Source organism: Manacus vitellinus, unplaced genomic scaffold (genome assembly GCF_001715985.3).
Source record: "Manacus vitellinus isolate BGI_N305 unplaced genomic scaffold, ASM171598v3 scaffold_20_pilon, whole genome shotgun sequence".
Taxonomy (NCBI): domain Eukaryota; kingdom Metazoa; phylum Chordata; class Aves; order Passeriformes; family Pipridae; genus Manacus; species Manacus vitellinus.
In genome coordinates this window covers 10,869,378-10,891,696 of record NW_021939471.1, presented here as the reverse complement: position 1 = coordinate 10,891,696, position 22,319 = coordinate 10,869,378, and the positions used below count along the sequence as shown (strand labels likewise).

Here is a 22,319-nt window from a genome sequence, read left to right as displayed (position 1 = left end):
GAAGGTGGTTGTGGTAATTGCAGGCTGCTCGTGAGTTGCCCTCCCAAGTCTGTCAAACGTTTGGCTAATGCACTCAATTATATAAAACCTGGTATTTGTTTACCTGTGCGTTGACTGAATTTAGGATTAGCTGGAATGAACAGTTTTCCTGATAAATGACTGGAGCCTCGTGGGAACTGTAGGCTAAATGGTTTATCATGTACTGAAAAGCAAGGAGGAAAAAGGTTTTCTTTGATGTTCCTGTTTTTTTATATTAAGTAACAATTTTTGTTAGATCTGTAGTGTTCATATGTTTTAAAGGGCAAACTTGAAATTTGGGAAAGAAAATGATGAGAAGGATACTTCTTTAGTATTTACTGTGTCTAATAACCCAAATTACAAAAAGAAGTCTCAAAAATGGCAAGGAGTCCAATGGTTCAGATGTGACTACTTAAAATTTTTTTTCCACAGGACCATGCAGCATTCACAGCAGTGGATGGGTAAAGCTCTTGGGCATAAAGCAGGATATAGAGAACAAGGGTGTTATTTGCAGGAATCTGATCTCATTATTTGCTTGTGCTAATTGTTTAAAAACCAAAGCAGCAGAAATGCAGTGGATGGCAAACAGCAGTTGCACAAGTAATGAATGTTCTGCTATGCCATAGGTTTTGAGGGTTTTCTTAAGCGTACTTCTGAAAAGTAGATTTGGGGAGTTTAAATTATATACCTTCAGTGTATACCTTCAGTGCTGGACTGATTTGGTAGCATCATCTCCTTGGGTGGTAAGATTGATGGAGAGATAGACAACAGGTTAGCAAAGGCATATAGAGCTTTTGGAAAACTCCATAAAAGAGTTTGGCGGAATAAATACCTGAAGAAAAGCACCAAGATCAGTGTTTACAGAGCATCATGTTATTTTAGTTGCCTTTGAGTTATTTAGGATGCTTTTTGTTTCCTTAGGCTTAAAATACAGCTTCCAGTTGGTTCACCATGTCAACTTTGGGAAAAGTCAATGTTAATTGAATGTAATATGTCATAGTATGGTAAATTCCTGATAAGTACCCTGTGTAGTGGACTCCAAAGGCTGAAATAGCGTATGCCAGCTTGTGCATGGAACTTGCCTAGTGGTACTTTCTGTCCAGTGCAATGTAAAGACATTGAAGTCTGAGTTCAGCTTAACTAGATTCATCCCATGGATGGCATCAGTCACATGCCAGTTCCAAGCTACAAGGCTGTAATTGTGTTGTTGTTCAAAAACTGTAACAAAAACAACAATAACAACAAAAAGACAAGAGAAAGAAAAATAGAAGCTTTACTTCCATTTTAATAAGAAAATTCTTTCATTTTGTTTTTCCAGTTTTGTTGGAGATCTGATGTAAAAAGGAAAATGAGTAACAGTGCTCAGATGACTCTCTTTAACTTAAGGCAATAGTGGAAGATTATAAATATTTTTTGTTTGTTTTGAAAAGAGAAGAAATGAATTTTACTTAATGTTTGTGAACTAAATATTATCATGATTGGCAGCCATAGGTTTTATTTTGGTATAAATCTCTATGCTAAACAGATTTTTTTAACTTGTCCCCAAATAATTGTTTCTATCATGATTCGCTGCAATTTCCATTTATAAAACCACCCCATCCCTTTTTTCTTTTAATTATGGAAATGGAACAGAATGCTTATGTGAATTTTGAAAAAGGAGGTTTATAATTACTTGCCAGGAGCTTTGCTTCCTTTGGATCAGCTGGTTCAAAAATCAATGTTTTGATTAAAATGAAAAGTTGTGCCCAAAAGTGATTCCCTTGGTAATTAGAACTGATTGATTGAATTTATCAAGGCAATTTAGCCAGTTTAAAATGGTTTACCTTGAAGTCTTTTACTAGTTCTAACTGTAATGTTGCTGCTGTAACCAAGCTTTTCATGTTTTATTTTGGCATTTTACAGATATGAAAGGTTCAAAAAAGTATAAGCACTTTAACATATTTCAGAGTAAAGGCTGTTAGGAGTTCTCATGCTAGAAGTGTAGCCTTTCATCTCTGAAAACATGAAGAGAAAAAGCTCCCTTAAAACAAACCACCTAAGTCCCCAAAGGATAGTTTATTTTAAACAGTGTTGAGATATGTTCTGCAATTCTGCATTATGCAGACTACTTCAGTTAATTTTAAGAGTGGTAAACTCACCAATTGATCCAAAGGCAGTGTTTCATGTTTAATTTTCTAACATTACATTTTGTAGGTCTAGTTCAGCCTTGACACCAAGGGATTGTTCTTATTTTAAATAAAATGCTTGGGGATGGGGGATTAGTTACGATAATACCAGTGCCAGTGAGATTTTATGGTTGTGCTTCTAAGCTGAAATCCACTTTGAAGGTTGATTGACTGCTCCACACAGGAGTCAGACCGGGCTGGCTGTTTGATGCCTGCATGTTAAATTTAACGACTTCAAACAACTGTCTTGTCAAACAAGTCGGGTTTGTTTGACGGTAGGACCCTGAACTGCCCTGCAGGGAATTTTTGCCTTTAGAGCATGGAATGTGACACTGCAAATAGCCTCGGGTGGATCCAGCTTTTGTTTTTAGCAACTAACACTTCCTGAACACAGCTATAAAATTGGACTGAGTTTTGCCCTTCCAGTTGTGTCTCTTTGCCTGAAGCCTTAGTAGAAATGAAAGTTACTGCTAAATCTAAAAGCAACACTTTATATAAATAGTGTTGATTTGAAACCTTGAATAAATGTGCCAATATTCCGTAGGCAGAGGGCTGAAGACTTTCAGTTTTCTGTTAAATATTCTCATTTAATTTAGAGTAAACTCTTAAGACTTCAATACTACTTAGCTTGTTAATGAGTTTAAAAAATGTTATATTGGAGCAAACATTTCTCGTGACCTTCTTGATAGGCAAAATGATTACTGACAACAAAATAGGATTGGATTTTTGCTGTTCATTTAATGAGTCTTCATAAAGACTAGAGAAAGCTATTGTAGTTTCTAGATAATCTAGTGTATATCTCTCTCTCTATATATATATAATCTAGATAATCTAGTATATCAAAGACAAGAACCTGTCCCAAATTAGTGTAGATTTTGGTTATAGTTTCTTTTCACTTCATTGCCTTGGAAAATGTCCTGTCTGTCAGAAGGGCTCCAGAGTAGATCCATCTCTGCTACTGGCTTTGTTTCAGCGTTGTTAAATGCTGAAGTTTGTGTTAGCATTGAGAGCTTGTTTGCTAGTTTGCCAAGTCTAAGGAATGCCTTGCTAGAGTTTATACATCTATATTGCAAGTGTTAAAATCTTGGACTCCATGGGAAACTTGCTAATTGTTTGGCACTGTTTAGTCCCAGTATTGCTGTGCATACTGTAGACCTGTACACTATGTTTACCTGGCAAGTGTTTTGTTCTTTCTAGCATTGCACTCTGTCGAGAAACACAAAAAAAAAAAAGGGAACAACACTCTTCTGGATGTTTTGTGGGAGGCAGGTTTAGTGTGTTATGGTTTTGAGTGTGTTTTGAGGTTATTTTCTGTACCTGTTAGAAACACTACGCTGCTCAGGCCTGGCAGTCTTTCTTTTTAAAGTGTCGAGAACTGTAACAATTATTACTGTGCTGAGAATATCTTAAAAAAAAAAAAGGAGGCCTGAAGGGTGATGTGTCATTTTGCTGGGTTGGGTTTTTTTTTTTTATATTTGTTTTTCTTTTTAAAGAAAACCAGAGGTATTTAAGGAAGGGAAGGAACAAGGAAGTATTTTCACTTTTGTGTGTTCTGAGCTACATTTGATTTAATGGGCATAAAATACTTTTTTTTATTACTGCAGGTTTGAATGGCTGTCACAGGCCTTTATTATATAATATGTTGAGCTCAGAAGTCCAAGCTTAGGCTCTACAAACCTGTGGCAATCAACTAAAGAACTTTATTTTGGTTTTTTGTGATTTTTTTTTTTTTTTTTATTCTTAGATTTGCACTTCTCTCACAATGACACCCTTAACATAGCCTTGTTGAAACTCTAGTTGTTTCCATTTATTACTGTGAAGTGGCTAACTTGAGTTTTGTCTTCTTGGATTTCAAACCATGGAGAAATTATCTTCCAGAAGTTTCAAGGCATGCAGTTTCTATGTATGAATTATTATTCAGATAAGTTACAGAAATTTGTCTTGCACAAAAGCTAGGTAAGTTTCAGGTAAATAAATGAAAAGCTTAGGCTTTTGACTTAGAAAGCTTCAAGCTTTCAGAGATCAACATCTTCTTTTAGTAGTTGGAAAGTTGTGATGGGTGAAAGGTATTTTATTACCACACACAGCTTCTTTCTGCTTTTACTGCTGTTGTACAAATCAAAAATTTCCTTCTTGATTTCTTGCTGATCTCATAGGGCATGTCTACAGAGTGTGTGTGGTGGGGCTGGGAACAAATACCAGTCTCAAATGGGTTTATTACAGTTCAGCCTTGTGGTGTATTATCAAAACATACATTGCTTTGTAAGTTGTGCTTTCGAAGTGTGGTGCATCTTCAACCAGCACCACAGAAAACAATGTAGAGCTATTGTCTGACATACAGCCTCCAGCTACCTGTCTGCAGAATGATAACAAAAGAGTAATTATCGAAGTGGGGAATAAGAAATATACTCCACAGGTTTTGCTGCTTCTACTGGTAGTAAGGATTCTGAGTGTTTACTCTGGTGTGGCTAAGATACACTACTTCCTTAAGAGGACTGAGGTATAATGGAGTAGCTAACCGTTTGCAGTGAATCCATTGGAGCTGGGGTTGCAGTTCAGTCATTTGTTGCCCTCAGTAGCAGCACAGATCTGAAGGATTGCCATACCCATGGGGTGCAGTCTTCTGCCACGTGATAACACAGATATTTGTCGTATTGCAACATGTACTGGCTTGGAAAGTTGTTCTGGCATTGAAGAACACAATGGTATTCATGCTAGAGTTAGGTCAGTTTGTGTTCTGCTGTTCGTGTGGTTTACCACTTCTGTCACGAGAAAATAGAGGATAGTTGAAAAGGTGGGTGGAAACAGAACTTAACAGGAACACAGTCTAAAATCCACTGAATTTAAACTCCAGATTAAATGGCAGCAGCTGACCTCAAAAATAATTCAGTTCAACCTAAAGATGCTGGATAGGATAATTGCATTGTACATAGAAACATGGTGCAAGACAACAGCTGATACACGCTATTACTGTCTGGTTTTATTACAAAATTAGAATTTTAAACCACTGTAAAATGACTGTTTTTCTCCTAAGCCACCATACTTCTGGTTTGGGAAAATATAAGATGCATTTGACACACATAAGCAGGTCTTAGGAAAGGTTGTATGTATTTAGCAGTGGTTTAGGATTGGACACTTTTGTGTACTTTGCCAAGGATAACATTTGCCATTTTCAGTTTTCTTTCTTAAATCTGCTTTAGTAAAATTTAGCTTTCTTGCAGCTTTCAACAGGTGACTGGTGTATGGGATCTGGGCTGATTGCTGCTAATAAGGAAAAAGGAAAATTTGGGCCAGATTAAAAGTTTGAAAGCTGTTTTCTAACATTTTTGAAATCACGTATCTTAATTGTAGCCAAACTTTTAAATATTGGGTCACTTTTTCCTGGAATGATGTACTCCTCAATCATAAGTCTTCATTTTTCTTCGTTTCTGGAAAGGTGGCATGCTTCTATTAGCTGGCTTATAATGGACACTTATTTCTTGGTGTTTCTTATGTTGCTAAGTTATACTGTTTATTTTATTGCCTTTGTGATTTTTAAAAAATTTTCTCTCCAAGTGATGTTGAGTTAGTGCTATTGCTTGGATGGAAATCTCTAGATTTGACTCAGAGAGCCAACTATTGCCTAAGCTGTTTTCTACTGGCATAGGCCAGTAGTGTTACCTGGTATTTTGATATCAAAACTGATTATTTTAATAACTTGGAATATTGCATAATTAATTGGCTGGCAGGGGATTGAAGTAGATGGGAGTTGGCTTAAATAGTGCCTGCAGGGAATGATCAAACAGTGCAGCAGCTCTTGATCTTTACCAGAACTGGGAGGACTGTTAGTGGCAAAGTGAATTAAGCAATATGTCCACTACAGATAGGCAAAAACTTTGGACCTTTTTATAACGTGTGACGCTTACTTTTGTCATCTGTGTAATTGCTTTTTCTTGCATGTTTTTCCTGCCAATGTTCTCCTGTTCCTAGTCTGCACTGATAGCCTTGCAAAGGCATTGTAGTTTATAGATAAGGAAGCTTGAAACCGATTTGGACTCATGACCCTTGTGGGTCCCTTCCAACTTGGCATATTCTGTGATTTAGGTTATACCAGTTAAAAGGAGCAAGCAGGCTTTGAATTTAATTTTGTGGTTTGCCCTACCCTTTCCCTTTTCTCATCCTTAACTTTTTGTTAAAGCAATTTTAAGTCAGATAATGATGTTATTTGCACATCTTCCTTCATGGTACCTGACTAAGAAAAACAAAGTTTTCTTACACAAGTTTACCGTCAGCAATTAGCAATGAGCCTCAGCTGTGTCAACAAACAATTTTAATGTGGGAATATGAATAGAATCGATTGAGTATTTCATGTTGTATTTCAAGGAGAAGTTGCTCATGCCAAGTAAAAACAAAGCTACTCATTCCATAGGAAGAAAGTCAAATAAATAGTTTTTGCACATGCATGGGCATTATCATTAGAGGCATGGCTACAAACACATGGCAGTGTTTCTGTTTGTTACTTCCCCATGATTGCTATTGCCTTGTCCTTTGTAGCCTGAGCTATGTTGTAATTACTAAAATTGTATCCTGGTTTTCCTTATCTTTATGGTCCTGTGAAATAGCTTTCTTGTGGCTTGTATTTCACAGCTTTCTTGCTGTGAAATACAAGAAAGTTAAAGCTTTAAGTATGTGAACATTTTTAAAAAGCTATAAAATCTGAAGACAGCATCTTCTACTACTTTTAAATCATTCTTTTAGGAAAGTTTTACTTCTTGCCTAACTTTTGGGTTGATTTTCAATGTGTTTGATCTCTGAACCTCAGAAATATGTATTCTGTGGTCACCTGCTTGTGATAATCTGACATCCTCTGTATCTTAATGCAGTGTCTTGGAAACCTTGAAGTTATTCTTTACCTCAGCAGCTTCCTTCATTCTGTGTTTTGCAATTTCACATTGAGGACAATTAATAGGTGTGTTTAAGATAGCTTAACCATTTGGTGGTTCAGTGCATTTTAAACATGAGAACAAGGCTACATTACACTTCCAGGACATAAGGCCTTTTTGAGAGATTTTTAGCAGAAAAAGAAAGAGAGTGATTACTTAAATCATTGAAATGTGAATAAAAGCAGAGATGAGGAGAAAAAAGATTATGAAGGAAGGAGAGGTTAGGTATTAAGTGAAGAAGGGGAAATAAGACAATTAGGAAAAATGAACAAGAAAATGCAGTAAAGGCAGTGGAAGCAAATAATCAAACAAGAGCTGTATCTAACTGAGGGTTTTATTTGGCACCTGTTGTCACAATATCTGAACATATTTCATAGACATTAATAACTATTCTGAAGTAAATTGTGTCTGGGTGTTTCTGCCACTTCTTGTTTGAGTTATGGTGGTCTTTTGGGGCACAGAGAAGGGTAAAGTCTAGAGTGGGAAGGGGGTTCCCATGCTTTATAACTCCTGTACTTGCTGTGGAAAGGTGCTCTGAGAAAAGCTTTCAGATTCTGGATTTGCATGTTTATTTTATTCTGAGGTTGTTTGTTTTGTTTTCTGTTTTGCTTTAGGGTTTTTTTTTATTTTTTTTATTATTATTTGTTTTGTTTTAATTCCACTAGAGGGTTCTTTCAGTTATTTTGGAGACAGGACTCTGTGTCACTCTTTCTTGCTGAGTCTTTCTTTTGCATTGACATTGCCCCAAAATATTGTGTGTCTGAGAGTTATTCACTCTTTGGTCTTAACTCTGCAGGGAAATAATCTGTTATTTGGGAACATCTGTGGTAATATAAAGGTAATAAGCAAAATGGAGATGATACAGAAAAGGGAAAAGAGAAGGATGAATAAAAAGGTTTTCAACTTTTGCAAAATTTTATTAATTATGGAGTAGATTTACAAATAATTAATAATCTTCAATACTTTTGGAAAATACTTTAAAGCTTTTTTGAAAATGATTTGTGATATAGAATGTGGGCCTGCATGCATGTACAGTCCTTGTGGAGGAATATGTTAGCTATGGTCTGGCAGCTTATTTTTGAAAATTAAGCAGCTTGACTTTTAAAGGGAGTCAACCTCAAATGCATATTGACAGAATTTTCCTGTATGGTTTGTTGTGGTCTATCTGTCCTCCCTCCTCAGGGCTGGAAACTGTGCCAGGGACTGCTGGTCCCAGAGTCTGTGTGCTCTACTAGGAACAACTAGAAAGGAATTTAAATTTAAATGATCTGTTTTGTAGATATCTGGTATACAAGTCACCGTTTCTGCATTGTCTTTTCGAACACCATCTGTCTCTAATCTGCTGCTAGCTGCCATATTGACCTATGAATGAAGCAAAAAACAATTTATTTCTTGATTAAGATTGCTGTTCAAGTTCTTATTTAATTTTATGAGCCATAAGGAGCGTTGTCTACTAATATCTATGGTATCAAGACTAGAACACATAGTAGTGAGTTTGTAAAGCTGGTATGGATTACTTTGGAGAGCAAGTGAAGATTGTTGGTGAGGGGAGAAGCTAAAATGCTTTGGTTGACCCTGGTACCAGGAAGAGGAGACACATAAACTATTTAATGGAGCAAGAATGTCAGATCAGCACCACGTGGCTGAAAATTTCAAAGGATACAGGTGGTCATTTTTTATTTTAGTTCTTCAAAATGTGTATTCCTTCCTTTCTCCCAGTTGAAATCTGTTAAATACAAGCTCTTCATTCTAGGTAGTACTACTGAGTTGTTGATGGATGACCTTGAGTGCAATATTGCCTAATGTTCTCTTCTTCCTTACAGAAAGATCCAGACTACCTGAAGCTCTGGTTGGATAGTTTTGTTTCTAGCTATGAACAGTTTCTGGATGTGGACTTTGAGAAGCTGCCAACTAGGTATGTAGAATTACATGTTCATCTGTCCTTGATATCTGAAACAGACCTGGCTGAGAGCCCAGTCTTGTTCAAGGGCAATACTACCTTTAAAGAAAAGAAAGATTTTTAGTTGTCAGGTGGCACTACCATTCATCTGAAGGTCAAGTTGGGTTAGGAATGATGAAACTAGGCAAATACTGGTATTTACATTATCTTGGGAGCTGGCATGAGTATGCCGTGCTCTTGTTTGTAGAAGTATAATCATTATTCCTGGATCATTTTTTTGAGTAAACATTCATTAAATGTTGCATATGAAATAGTATTAGTGCTTGTTATCTGCATCATCAGTGACTGAAGAGAATCAAGATGTAAGTAAAGAGTTTTGTAATTTTATTTCAGGGTTTGCTTTAAGATTAACGATGAGATTAAATGCTTAATTAAAGATTTGCTTATCTTAGCTGGAAACCTTTTAAAATATGCACCAGGTATAGACTTTAAAGTGATTTCTTTGCATCCATGAAGACTTCAGTTTAGGGTAAGAGTATTGCTGACTTCACTCATGTTGCTGACCAAAATTTCTCACATATAATCATGAGATGCTATTGAAGTCTAATTTCAGAGTTTTATATTTAATATTTTAAATTTGTATGTTGTGTTATCATGATTGTGTTTTCATGTCTAACTTTGCAAATGAGGAATAGAAATTTAAGCACTGGATGTTTTCTCTTGCTTTTGAGATGCTTGGATGAACTAGGGGTTTTAAGAAAAAACAAAGGTTATGGGAATCAGAATTCATGAGCACTGGTGTCAGTATTATAGCTGATACCACTACTGATGTTTGAAAGCAAAGAATGGTGCTCCCTGTATGATGGCTGCAGTCCAAGCCCTGTTGAAATCAATGGAAATTCTTTAATGGGCTTTGGATCAGATCCTGTTTGAAGTGTAAGTGATAGCTTCTACTGTTACAAGGAAATTAAGAATGCTGCAACTGGATCTTGGTGGATAAAACTTGGGCTTCTCAGCCCTTTGTATTAAAATTTTCCTCATCATGCCTATATGAATACAAAATATGTAATGCAATTACCAATAAGCAAGACCTTCAAATTAATTGTGTGCTCTTTCAAAAGATATGTTTTTCTTTGCAGTGTCAAAAATGCATCTTACAGTGTTTAGTTGAGGAAAAGAGTTTATCCTTTAACACAGGTTATCTTTATGCTTTTTAATATTAAAATATGAAGGGGGAAGAGAAGAATGTCTTGGTACTTCGACTATAGGTGCTTTTCAGTTTATTTGTAGTTTAAGTGGTTTTTAGTTTATGTGCTCATGGGTCTTGGGTTGGGTTTTTTCAGCAGCATAACAAACATGAAGCTTAGTTGTTGAGAACAATAGTAGCACCTTCATTGTGACAAATGATGACTTAGTGAGTGTAAAAATAATGTATTTTTCTGAGGTTGATGACAGGATTAGTGATTTAGTCTGAAAGAATAGAACCATGTGGATTTAGACTCATTTGTGGAACAGATGTAATGGAAAAGCATCAAAACAACATAGTGGTGAAGGCAAATCATTCCTGTGCTTTTATGGCTGGATTAAAAATAATACACTGAGAGCAGATATTAGAATGAACAAATAATTACAGTTTCTGCCCTTATTTACATTTGTGATATAATTAGGCATGTGGAAAATGGCATCTTTCTGAGGTTTGTCAGTTTGTATTGCAGGCATTCACATTGTAAAACTGATAATACTGGGCCCATAAAAAAGAAAAGTAGGTCAGTGTGGAACCACCAAATGCTGATTTCCAATGACTTGTGGGGCCATCAGACCTTGTGGACTCATTTATTTTTATTTTTTTTTTAACTTGATTGCTTATTAGACAACTAATTCTGTCTTTTGGTCTTGAAAAAATATATGATGTCAGCTAAAATGAGAAAGTGACTGAACCGATACTTTTTCTCCTTTCCTTTTTTTTTCCCTTCTATAAATCTTGGTATGTTTTACAGCTACATGCCTGCAAGACTTTGTGTACTGAAGGGCTAATGCCAGGAAATAATGAGAAACTGTGTGGAGAGAAGAAAGCTTGTACAGATTGCTGGACAAAACTAACCTTTTGGAAGACAGGCATAAAGTTTTGTGTCAATTTAAAACATGAAGGGTTTTTTAGCATCCAAGAAAATACCACTTCAGAAATGTAAAGATTCTATTAGAGGTTTGGTTTTAGGATTTTTTTTCCTGAAAGAAGGACTCTTAATTGACACTGTTACTTGCTGATTTAACTCATAAGAGTATTTCTTCTATACATTAGAATATATAATTTCCCAAGATCTACTTTGGAAATCTGAAAGGTGCTATGCAGTGCAGAATTGGGAAACCTCTAAATATAGTGGATGAGTGTATCCAGTGGTATCATTTGACTGTATAAGTAGAGCTTATACAATTATGCAGCTTATAGGCTTATACAGCTACAGGTCTACTTGTATCTTTTATCTGTATTTTTAAACGAAATGGCTCCTTGATAGTGTTATTAATGATTTTGCTGAGAAGGTGAATATAACTATGCTGACAACCTTGAGCATTGAGCACAAAAGACCAGTGCACCTGTCTCTTCTTTCCCTAAAAACACGTATTCATGTCATATGTATTTATCATGTAAAGGATAAACCCTTTACCAGCTGGTGGGAAGATTTTTTTCTCCTCATTGAAAAAGAGGAATTGTCACTTGGTTTAATACTTTTAGAAATAGCAAAGGCATCCAGAGTGTTGTCATGTTCTTTTTCTGCTTTTGGTTTACATGATCTTGAGCAAAGGAGCTTACAGGAAGCTCATGCAAAGTACCATAGAAACCATATTTTGTTAACTTACTGACTTCATAAAAATGATGCAGGAATCATGATAGGAATGCTGATTACGTGGTTTCCCGGTCGTTTAAAAGTAAAGCCTGGTTTTCTACAGCACTTTTTTCCCAAGTGCTTACTGCTGGTGAGGGAGTGGTCCCAGTGTGTGAGTTAGAGGTGTAATAAGTGCATACAGTTTAGGGATAATTTAACTTCCTTTCAGACACCTGAGATAGCAGTTTGTATTGCTGCATAACCCTGTTAATGTAAGGAAGGAAATTGTAAATAAAAAGAACCCAAATGTGTAAAGTTCTTTGTCTTTTTTTGAGGCAGGGTACCAGCAGACAAATAAGAATGTCAGTTAAAATATGATCTTTGAAATTTCTGTTTTTTCTTTCTTTTTTTTTGGAATACTTAGTTTAAACAGCCAGTCTTGTTGGAGAGAATTGGTACTACATGTCAACAAATGTAACTTTTAGATTTTCCTGGAGGTATAGTAGTAATTTGCTCTGGGGTGAAAAAAAAGTTGGATTACTACTATTTATTTTACATACTCTATAGTATTCAGTTTGAGTAATCTCAATTAGGATTTCTTATGCTGATCTCACATGAGGCACTAAATTCTCATGGGTTGTGCAATAGCACAGACAGGCAGCTACTGCAGAGAAAACATTCTTTGGGATATGAGGCATGAAGGGTATGCTGTTTGCTATCTTGTAAAGCATTTTATGATCTTACTGAAAAAGACTTGTTGGCCATTTTAGGGAAATAAGTTTGGGATATTTGATTTCAGCTGTCAAAAACTATGGCCTTCCTAATACTGAGAGGACATAATCAAAATCTGAAATACAAAAACTGAGTTATCAGATTACGAGGAACCATGGCTGTAGTTCCAGAGAGTGTGGATCTCCTGGCATCTTGAGGGGTAAAGTTGCTATCAGGGAAATTAAAATTTCATTCTTCGTATTTGTGTTGGAAAAAAGCAGTTGCTCTCAGTTTTGTGGTTAGTGTCTCTATCAGTTTAGAGCCTATAGGCACTATAAAATTTGTGCAACAACTTTCTGACTCCCTTGAGATTCTGAATCTCAGATCTGAAAAGCATATTGCACAACTCTGTGAAGAGGCAAGGAAATGAACAGTATGTGGTCCTCTGTATAGGTACAGGTAACACTTGTTTTCTAGGATAGAAGAGCTTGCTGTCACTTACACCTGTCTAGATGTTTTACTAAATTAGGTCTCCATTTTTCCCTTCTATATAGGCTGCCTTTTTGATGTTAGAAGCTGAACAATGTATTGTACCCCATTTGCCTCAAATAATAGCTATCACAGTGTATAGTGTCAGTCATTGCATTTCTCCACACTTTTTGATCCTTTTTTCTTGCACAGATCTGTGTATGCAACTATCATATTAGTGAGTTTTTGTGCTAGATGAATTTTTATGGTTATGTTTCCCCTGGCTTTGCCCATGTTGAAGGCTTTTGTAAGCTGTAAGGCTCTTGCTTTTGTCTTACTTTTCCTGTGCAGAGTTCATAGAAGATGTGTCAGAAGCTGCTGCCAAAAGCTAACTCCTTTTTTGCATGTGCCACAGCAGATAAACAGTCTTCATCCCAAAGAATGTTCTAACAGATCTGTATGTTTCTATCCTGTTGCAAAAATGCATTTCCATATGGTTGTTCCTGGATAGTTGGTGTATTTGGTTGTATTCATGGGTTTTTTTCCCTATTCTTTTCTTCATGTTTTGGTTCTCACTGATGTATTTCTAAAAATGGTTTAGTTCAGCAAAAAAACAATAGGCAAGATAATTTTGTACAACTTTTTGAAATTTATGTAAGAAAAACGTGAGGTTCACTGTGGGTGAATACTAACTGGGCTTCAATAACTATGTAATAATTGACACCTCGTTTATTTGGACACTTTTAGTCTTCAGTAGACAGTTGAAAATCTTCCCCCAAATGTGTTATGTTGTTTCATTCCATTGTGGCTATCCTTTTCCTTACTTAGGGATTTCCCAGGCTACCTGTTTACCTGCTGAAGATCATGCAATTTCTTCGTGGCAATTAAGGCAGCTCATTGCATGGAGGAGCATTTAGGAATCCAGTTACTGAATTTCAACACTTTTTTAAATGCAGTTCATTGCTGGGGTAAAGAAAGCTCAAGCTGGTGTATTGCCACCAGACATTTTCTTGTGGTTCATTAGAAACTGTTTGTGAACTGTCAGTTTGGTGCCCTTTCCTGTGGAACTTTGCTTGAACACTACATGAGTACGTGAAAATTGATTCCTACCATGTCATTTGTATTAACAATTTTGTGTCTGTGTTTTCTCATTAGAGTGGATGACATCCCACCAGGAATATCACTGCTTCCTGATAACATTCTTCAGGTCCTCAGGCTCCAGCTGCTACAGTGTGTCCAGAAAATGTCAGATGGCCTAGAAGAGCAGCAGCAGGCTCTGTCACTTCTACTTGTGAAATTCTTTATCATCCTTTGCAGGTATTTGTTCTGATTGTTACCTCAGCAATGCTATTGTTTTGTTTAAGAAATCTTGACACAGCCTATAAATATAGATTCTAATGACACATACAATATGATTTGATGTCTTCCAGTAGAAACAGAGAAATACCACTTCTCACAGTCTTCAAATTAAAGAAAGAGGGAATAAAAGAGAGAAGGATACAATGCAGTAATCTTAGCAATAATATTTGCTATGAGAAAGGGAATAGAAAGCCTTTAGGTGCTAGATTCTCTGTAATTACAGAAGATAAATCTATGGGAATTCCAGATATGAGGTATTGGTATAATAAATACTTTTAAAAGAAAAAGTACACTCTAACAAGTGTTAGATATGAAATAAGTTGAGAGAATTGTACAGGAAGAACTGTTTCACATTTTTAACATGCTTAGCATTCCAGAAACAGCTTATGAAACTTCTATTACACTATTAATGCAGCTGATTTCCTTCTGAAACTTCTGCACTGAAGCAATGAATAAACTGCTTTTAGAGATCTATTCCTCACTATTTCTTTAGTCTTCTATTGTGAAGTGCACTGAGAGAGGAAGGGAATAAAATATAATAGGGAACCCCCTTTTCTCAGAAGTATTTGAGACAGCATTTTTGAGTCCTTTAGTTCTCCTTACCTCTGAAATATACAGAGAGCTGTGTATGGCAGTGTTTAAGTATCCTGGGATTTTAAGTATAAGCTGAGTACCTGGTGATAATGTGTTTTTGAATTAAACTATTGTCAGCCTTACTTGCTGAATAGTTCTCCTTACAACATCACTTTGGTATCTGATCTTTGTGACTTGTCCTCAAGACTGAGAAATTCTTTGTCGTTGCTTTATTTATGTTTTAAAATAATTTATTAGGTGTTTGTTTTCCTCGGGAGAATTTAAAGTGAATAAATGTTTCTAGGTATATGTTTGCTAAAGTTTTAGAAAGTGTATGCACTAGTAATGTGGGAGAAGTGGAAGTTATTGTCTTTTATCAGATGCCATTTCTGAGCTTTCTATTTAGAGTGTCCTGGGAATCTGCTTAACCTCTGAAACCCCAAATTCCAAAAAGAATTGGCCTACAGCAGAGTGACTTGAGCCTTTCTTCCTGTTAGATGAAAACTTGTGAGCTTTGTTACTGTGACAGAAGTAAACACTTAAGTACATGCAGTCTTTTAGAGAGTATTTTTTAAATGCTAGTATACTTTTGTATGTTTTAGCATTCTGTCTATAATCAAACATTGTTTGAACTAGCTTCAAATAGTACACTGTGTACAATTCTGTGGCTTTTATGTTGTATTCATAGGAATTTGGCTAATGTGGAGGAGATTGGGATGTGCTCATACATTAACCATGTTATCACCATGACTACGTTATACATTCAACAGGTACGTGGTTAACAATTCCCATCAGTTATTTTTGCCCTCTGATACTTCCTGTTCCTGCTTATCTGATCTACTATTTCAACAACAGTGTTCTGTGGAGAACAGTTTGTGGGTCTGAACTGCTCGGGAGGTGATTGAGATTAATTTTCAACATCTAGAAATTTTCTGACTGCAGCTCTCTTTTTTTCAGTTAAAAAGCAAAACTAAAGAAAAAGAAGTGGCAGATCAGACCCCCATAGAAGAATTTGTGAGACATGCATTGGCTTTTTGTGAAAGCCTCTACGATCCGTATCGAAACTGGAGGCAACGAATTGCAGGGTATGCTTGGACTAGGACAGGATTGTAAACACTGTGGTTTATGATAACTTTAACCATGAATCAATAGAATCACACCACAGAGAAGTGTTATGCTTTCTGAAATTGGATAGGGTTTAAATAACTTTTAAAAATTATAATATATTCACTGGCAGTCTAGAAGTTAAAAGTTAAAAGAAAATTAAATTTGAGGGTATACTAAGTGGTGTTTGGTTGTAACTGACTGTCACAAAGGTCCTGTTGTTGCTTTCTCCTTTTAACAACTGGCCCGTTTTTCTAAATGGGTGGAACAAAGAAACCAAGAGGAAAGTAGTATGCAGACCTGATTGAATTAGGGCAAAAGAAGTTATTGAAGCTCATAGTATAGATATGTTGCATCTTTGAAAATAAGTTTATGAATGTATCAATAGAATTATAACCCTTTAATTTGATGGTTTCCTCTCACCTAGTGAATCCATAATAATGTTTTGTGCCCATTTCAAATTGCATTCTGCATTTTGCAGTCTAGCTGATGGCTTAGTTACAATAAGCATGGAATAAGCATGGAATAAATAAGAGATTGCTGGCTTCTTTATTTTTTTTAAAAAAACAAATCATTTTGTAAAATATTAAGCCATTTGTAGGTGAAACAGAACAGTGAATACAGAATTAGCTGTGATTCATGTTTTCAGGGTGAAATACTACTTCACTATGCTTTGTCATCCCGTAGGCAAAAGATAACTCCTGATTTTTGGCAGTTTTCTACTATAAGTCCTATTATAATTTACTATTATGAGTAATAAATTAAAAAGTATGTCATAAACAAAGTATCATACCTAATTTCTTTGGTGTATGTTTTTTAATGTAATTGCAGACATTTCCTTAGTACAGTTGAAAGGAGCAGACAGAAGTATAAACCAGCTTCCCTCACGGTCGAGTTTGTCCCTTTCTTTTACCGTAAGTATCACTAACAGCCTCTTTAAAATAGTCATCTTTAGAGGACTGAACTTAGTGATCCTAAGTAACTTTCTCCTAAGAATACTTGACAGTGTAAAAGCCCCTCACTTTCTGAGGCTGGGTGAAGTGGGTTACTTTGGTTGCTTGTTTTTTGCTCAGAGAGTCACTGTCTTGCCATTCCCCCTCTTATCTTTGAAAGCCTTTTTCTTTTTTTTCCAGACTTTATTTCAGTGCCCAACATGGTTTAATAGGGTTGGTTCTGTGAATTGCCAACTTTTCTGTTTATTAGTGAAAATAATAGCACACATAAGGTTCCTGTAGCAACTGTGCTGATAACTCTTATGGAAAAATAATCTTAGAAAAGTGTTCCTGCATTTTTGTCTCTTTAATATGATTTAACAGCCAGAAAGAATGGAGCTCTGTGCCATTCAACTAGCAAATGCTCCTTGGGCTTCAGTTTGGGAAACTCCTGTTTTCTCTCTGGTTAAGTCATTAAATATCATGATGGCTGCTTTGGGATTCATGTGTTCTTACCATTATAGATTGTCTGTGTGGAAAAGAAGGACTTACATGTCCATATTCTGTACTTAAATCTCAGGAAGGTGGGATGCCCAGCTAGTTTGCTGGTTTAGCATACTGAAGTGATAGTGCCAACAGAATTGAAGCAGCAGGAACAATATTGAAAGATGGGAAGTGAAGGAGTGAAATCAACCCTTTTTGCAGCTATCTGTTTTTAATTGAAAATAGAAAAGGAAGATTCTATTCCTAGAGTGGTAGCGTTTATGAATTTGATTTTTCTAGGTTTGAGTCACAGCTCCTGTTCCTTGAGATTCAATCACTATGTGCATAAAATAGGATAGTTGCCAAAAAGACCAAATTGCTGATGGCACTAAAATGCCATTATCTATGAGTGAGAGCACTGGAAACTCACTCTAAAGGCTGCTACTGAGGAGTGTCATCTGCAGGATCTCTCCATTCGGTACAGTGCACTGTGGTTCCTCCTAAATCTCTTAAATATTATAGAATGTGACTGAGCTAAAGTTGTGCTGATTAGCAGTTCAAATGCTCATCTGCTTGTTGGCCAACTGACAGAAAAGACAGAATTTGCCAAGCATGTGCTTTAGACATTCTGCCATGACAGGACTAATGTGAAGGTTTTTAGTCTACCCAGCCTAATGATTTATTCACAATCTCCTAGGTACTGCTCTTTATATTTGTCTGAGATTCTCCAAAAGATTCAGAGGCTATAAGTTAAGGGAGTGGTGGTACTAACACCCTAACAATGTGATCATCTAAGCTTTGTTTACTTTGAAGAACAGATTTAAAAATTAGCTCTGCAATTTTCTTTTAAAACAGGCTTATACCTTCAGTATATAGTCAGAAATCTTACTTGTCAATAACTAGTACTTGTCTTAAAGGTCATATTATTATTTTAATGCATATAAAAATCTCATTTTCAGTTTATAATGTTTCTTTAAAATCTCACTTTTTACAAACCCAAGTAATTATCAGTTTTATTTTACAAAGTTATTGGAAGTTTTACAATAGTTAATTCCAAAAAATAATCAATAGTAATTTGTTACAGCTACTTTGAGTGTAGTTTTATTGCTTTTTAAAAAATATCCAGGTTATATATATATTGCTAAGAAGAGTTCCTGAGGCTGTAACTAATTTATATCAGATATGGCATGAGAAAAGATGCAGGATAACTGCCTTTAAAGACTGCTGGAAAGGTTACAGACCTGCATGGGATTTGCTGGGAAGTTTGGCTCTAAGGGAGCAAACTCAAGGACTGTTTTTTTGAACTACCTGCACTGTATATGGCATCAGACTTTCCATGCCAAAATTGCTCTCACCTTTGTCATGCTTGATAACTGGTTGTGTGTTAACACACCTTTCTGTTTCCCATTAGTAGGGACAAGATGATCTTATTTTACATTATAAATCAAGACCAACAGTTGTTGTGTCTATAGTTCTGTCAGCCTTCGTTGAATGTTTTATGCAAGCTAAAGGTCTGGCCCTGAGAATTCCTGATAAATGTGGTCATGTTATGTTACTTTGATAATGCTGGAATTGATGTGTTTGTGTCTAACTTACATAAAAGAAAGTGGAGATTATATAGTTGATTTTATTTTTTTTTAATTTGTATGATGACAGGGAATATAGGCAGGGGTTTTTTATTTCATTTGTTGGTGGGTTTTTTTGAGAGGAAAATTTTGGTAAAATTTGTGACCAGAGTAAGAAATTCTTCTTCTTTTTATTTACTCCAATCAGAATGCTTTCAAGAAAGTGAACATCTCAAGGAAAGCCTGAAATGTTGCCTGCTGCATCTCTTTGGAGCTATTGTGGCTGGTGGTCAGGTAAGGATGTTCTAAACCCTTTTCAGCTGCTGAAGCCTCCAAATGTCTGTTCCTTGCTTAAGGCTTTTAAACACCCCATAACCCATAAATAGGAAGAATTTACTATTGACTATGAATTTTTTCTTATCTTACGAATTTTGGGATCATTCTGTGCAATAATATCTAAATGCTAAACACTGAGTCTTGCTTTCAAATAACAGTAGAAGTTTGCCTTTTACAATAACTACATGTTCATATGAACTTACTGTAGTATTTAAAGTGGGTAACTAGATTAGGAATTTCCACCTGCGAAGATGAAAGTTTTGTAGCAACACATGAAGTTGATCTCTCTTAATTCCAAGGTTGAAAGTTAACTGTTTCAGTAAGAGGCATGGGGCCCTTATACCTTGGAAGCGATTTAAAGTCTTTGAAAGAATATGAAGAAAAGAGGGTATTCATCATCAAAGCCACATCCACTTTCTCAGTTGACTTGTGTAATATCCTGCCTACTCTGGTCACAAGCAGATGTTACTTCTTGTGATCCTGAAGAAAGAGTGTTTTAAATGTTATCAGGGAGCTGCAAAGCCAGGCACTGCTCCATTATGGAAGGCAAGCTGAGACTGAGCAGGAAGGCCAGACAGGCAGAGGCAGTTGGCCTAACTGGCAAAAGGTGCAGTCTCACTATACCTGAACAAGGTCTGGTGGTTGTAACCAGGGTCAGCCAGCCCAGACCACTAGACAAGTCTGTAGTGATGAAACCTAATATCAAGCCAGGAAGTCTGGTCAGCATATCAGAGTCTAGTGATGGTAACTGGAGTCAGACAAGAGGCCATAGGTTGCCAGCCCCATCCAAAGTCATGAGGCAGTCTAAGGTCAAGCTGGGCAGTCAAGTCTGTGGGTCAAATTCAACAGTACATGGCCAGGCACGGACATGGCTGCAGTGTTGCTCAGGCAGGTAAAAGGTTGAGAGCCAAAACTTGAATGCAGTTCCCTAGAGAGGGCAAGAAGTCCCTGACAGGGCTTCTCAAAGGTCTCTACAAGCCTGGGCTCCTGTCCTAGATTTAGGTGCCCCTGAACCTATGCAGTCAGGCCTCCAGGAAGAAAGGTGAGAAGAGTGCACTAAGGGCCCAGACAAATATTCGCTAATTATGATGTTCTTATTGCTAATTCTAAAGTATCATGAATCTCTTTATCTGAAATGAAAATTCAATTTAAAGTTTACTTAGAATTAGCAGTTTATTGAGGCTACTTTATATGATTTTTGTAACAGGTTTTAAATTATATTTCCTTTTCCATATAAGCATTCTCTTTGAAAGAGAAAGCCTATTTAAGTGAACAAGATGGGATGCATTTCATCTGTAGCCATCAACATAATCCAATTAGAGTGTTTCATGTTTATTCAAAAACTACAGGGCATTAAGACATAATAATGTTTCATGATTCAGATAATTTGGGTAGACACTGCTGGTTTGAAGAGGTTTAATTTTTTTAAAATTCATTTATTATTTTTGCCTGATGGGTTTCAGAGGAATGCTCTTCAAGCAGTATCTCCTGCCACCATGGAAGTCTTGATGCGTGTTTTAGCAGACTGTGACAACTGGGATGACAGGAACCCTGAGGAAGTGAGCAGGAAGGCAGAACTGACTCTGAAGTGCCTGACAGAAGTTGTCCATATCCTTCTAACCAGCAGTTCTGACCAGCGTCAAGTGGAGACAAGTACAATATTGGAGAACTATTTCAAGTTGCTGAATTCAGACCATTCTGCTTTACCTAATGCGAGGCGATGCAGGCAGTGGGAGAGCAGATTCATAGCACTACAGATCCAAATGCTGAGTGAGTACCCAATTGTCCAGTTCCTTGAAATATTTCTTGACAATAACTCCATAGCAAGTAATGATTGGGCCATGATAGTAATATCACTGAATGTTCTACCAAAAAATGTTCATTTGGCTAAGCAATTGAAAATTTTCTAACATTTCTTCTTTGATGTTACTTTACATATATTCTAGTTTAATCATTTACTATCAAAAACCAAACCGAAACAAACAAAAACACCCCAAGAAAACTCCCCAGAAGAAGTGATATCATATTGCTACCATTTAACCAGTGTCAAGGTTTGTAGACTGCCAGTGTCCATGAAAAAAGAAAAATGTTGCTAGGCAACAACTGACACTCATCAGCACCTTAGTAATGGCAGAATAAGACTGTTCTGTAATAAAATACCCATGTGGTGACTGTTTTGTGATAGTTTGCTTTTCAAATGGCATTGTTCTAAACATTGGCCAGAAGTAATAGTCTGAAACAATTGGGTTTAAATTTTTGGATAAAAATTCAGGGATTTGTTTTTTCCACTTTGATGTTCAGAATGGGAAATAAAAGTACTTGTTTTTTCATACTTCCTCGAATACTAAAGAATAGTACTGAGGCTGTGATGAATACTACAGTATAAGGCTGCTGTAGAATGCAGAGTAAAGCAAGTCTTCACGTGCTTTACAAAAAAGTAATGCTGCTCATGTGTTCAAAACTGGCAATGACTTCAAACAGAGCTCCAAAACAATCAAAGATATTCATTAGCTGAATTTTTCTCCAGATATAGTAGGTTATGTGGCAATTTTTACAGCATCAAAATGTTCAGCTCTAGGCCCAGTGATCTGTGCTTAAAACATGTCATTCTTGATCAAAGAACGCAGAGCATATTGGTTGTTGTATATTTTTTTTCCCTATGTTTATTATGTAATGTGCAGAAAAAAATGCTTGATGGATTTGGCAAGTGTTTTGTCTTTGATGCCAGTTCTGTTTTAATTTTATAGATACCATCACAGCCATGTTAGACTGCACAGATAGGCCTGTTCTGCAGGCAATTTTCCTTAACAGTAACTGCTTTGAGCATCTCATTCGACTGTTGCAGAACTGCAAGGTACGTTTTCCCTTATCAGAGTATGTTTAACAGAACCTGTCTTGTAATATTGCAAGTATATTAATTATCTTTTCGTCTTCCTTATGAAATAGAAGCAATTTTAAAGT

At 36.2% G+C, this 22,319-nt stretch overlaps 1 protein-coding gene across 3 annotated transcripts in view; it reads left to right on the top strand.

The window, feature by feature from the left end:
* Positions 1-22,319, top strand: part of NBEAL1 (neurobeachin like 1) — an 80,474-nt gene that overhangs the window by 8,999 nt on the left and 49,156 nt on the right. For all 3 annotated transcript variants that reach the window (XR_003915767.1, XM_029959541.1, XM_029959540.1), the window contains exons 2-9: positions 8,929-9,020; positions 14,162-14,323; positions 15,627-15,708; positions 15,896-16,023; positions 16,874-16,956; positions 19,231-19,316; positions 20,822-21,128; positions 22,106-22,212. Coding sequence is in view for 2 of the 3 variants with exons in the window: in XM_029959541.1 (XP_029815401.1) it covers positions 8,929-9,020; positions 14,162-14,323; positions 15,627-15,708; positions 15,896-16,023; positions 16,874-16,956; positions 19,231-19,316; positions 20,822-21,128; positions 22,106-22,212 (1,047 nt within the window). In the remaining variant the exon portion in view is untranslated. The remainder of the gene's footprint in view (positions 1-8,928; positions 9,021-14,161; positions 14,324-15,626; positions 15,709-15,895; positions 16,024-16,873; positions 16,957-19,230; positions 19,317-20,821; positions 21,129-22,105; positions 22,213-22,319) is intronic.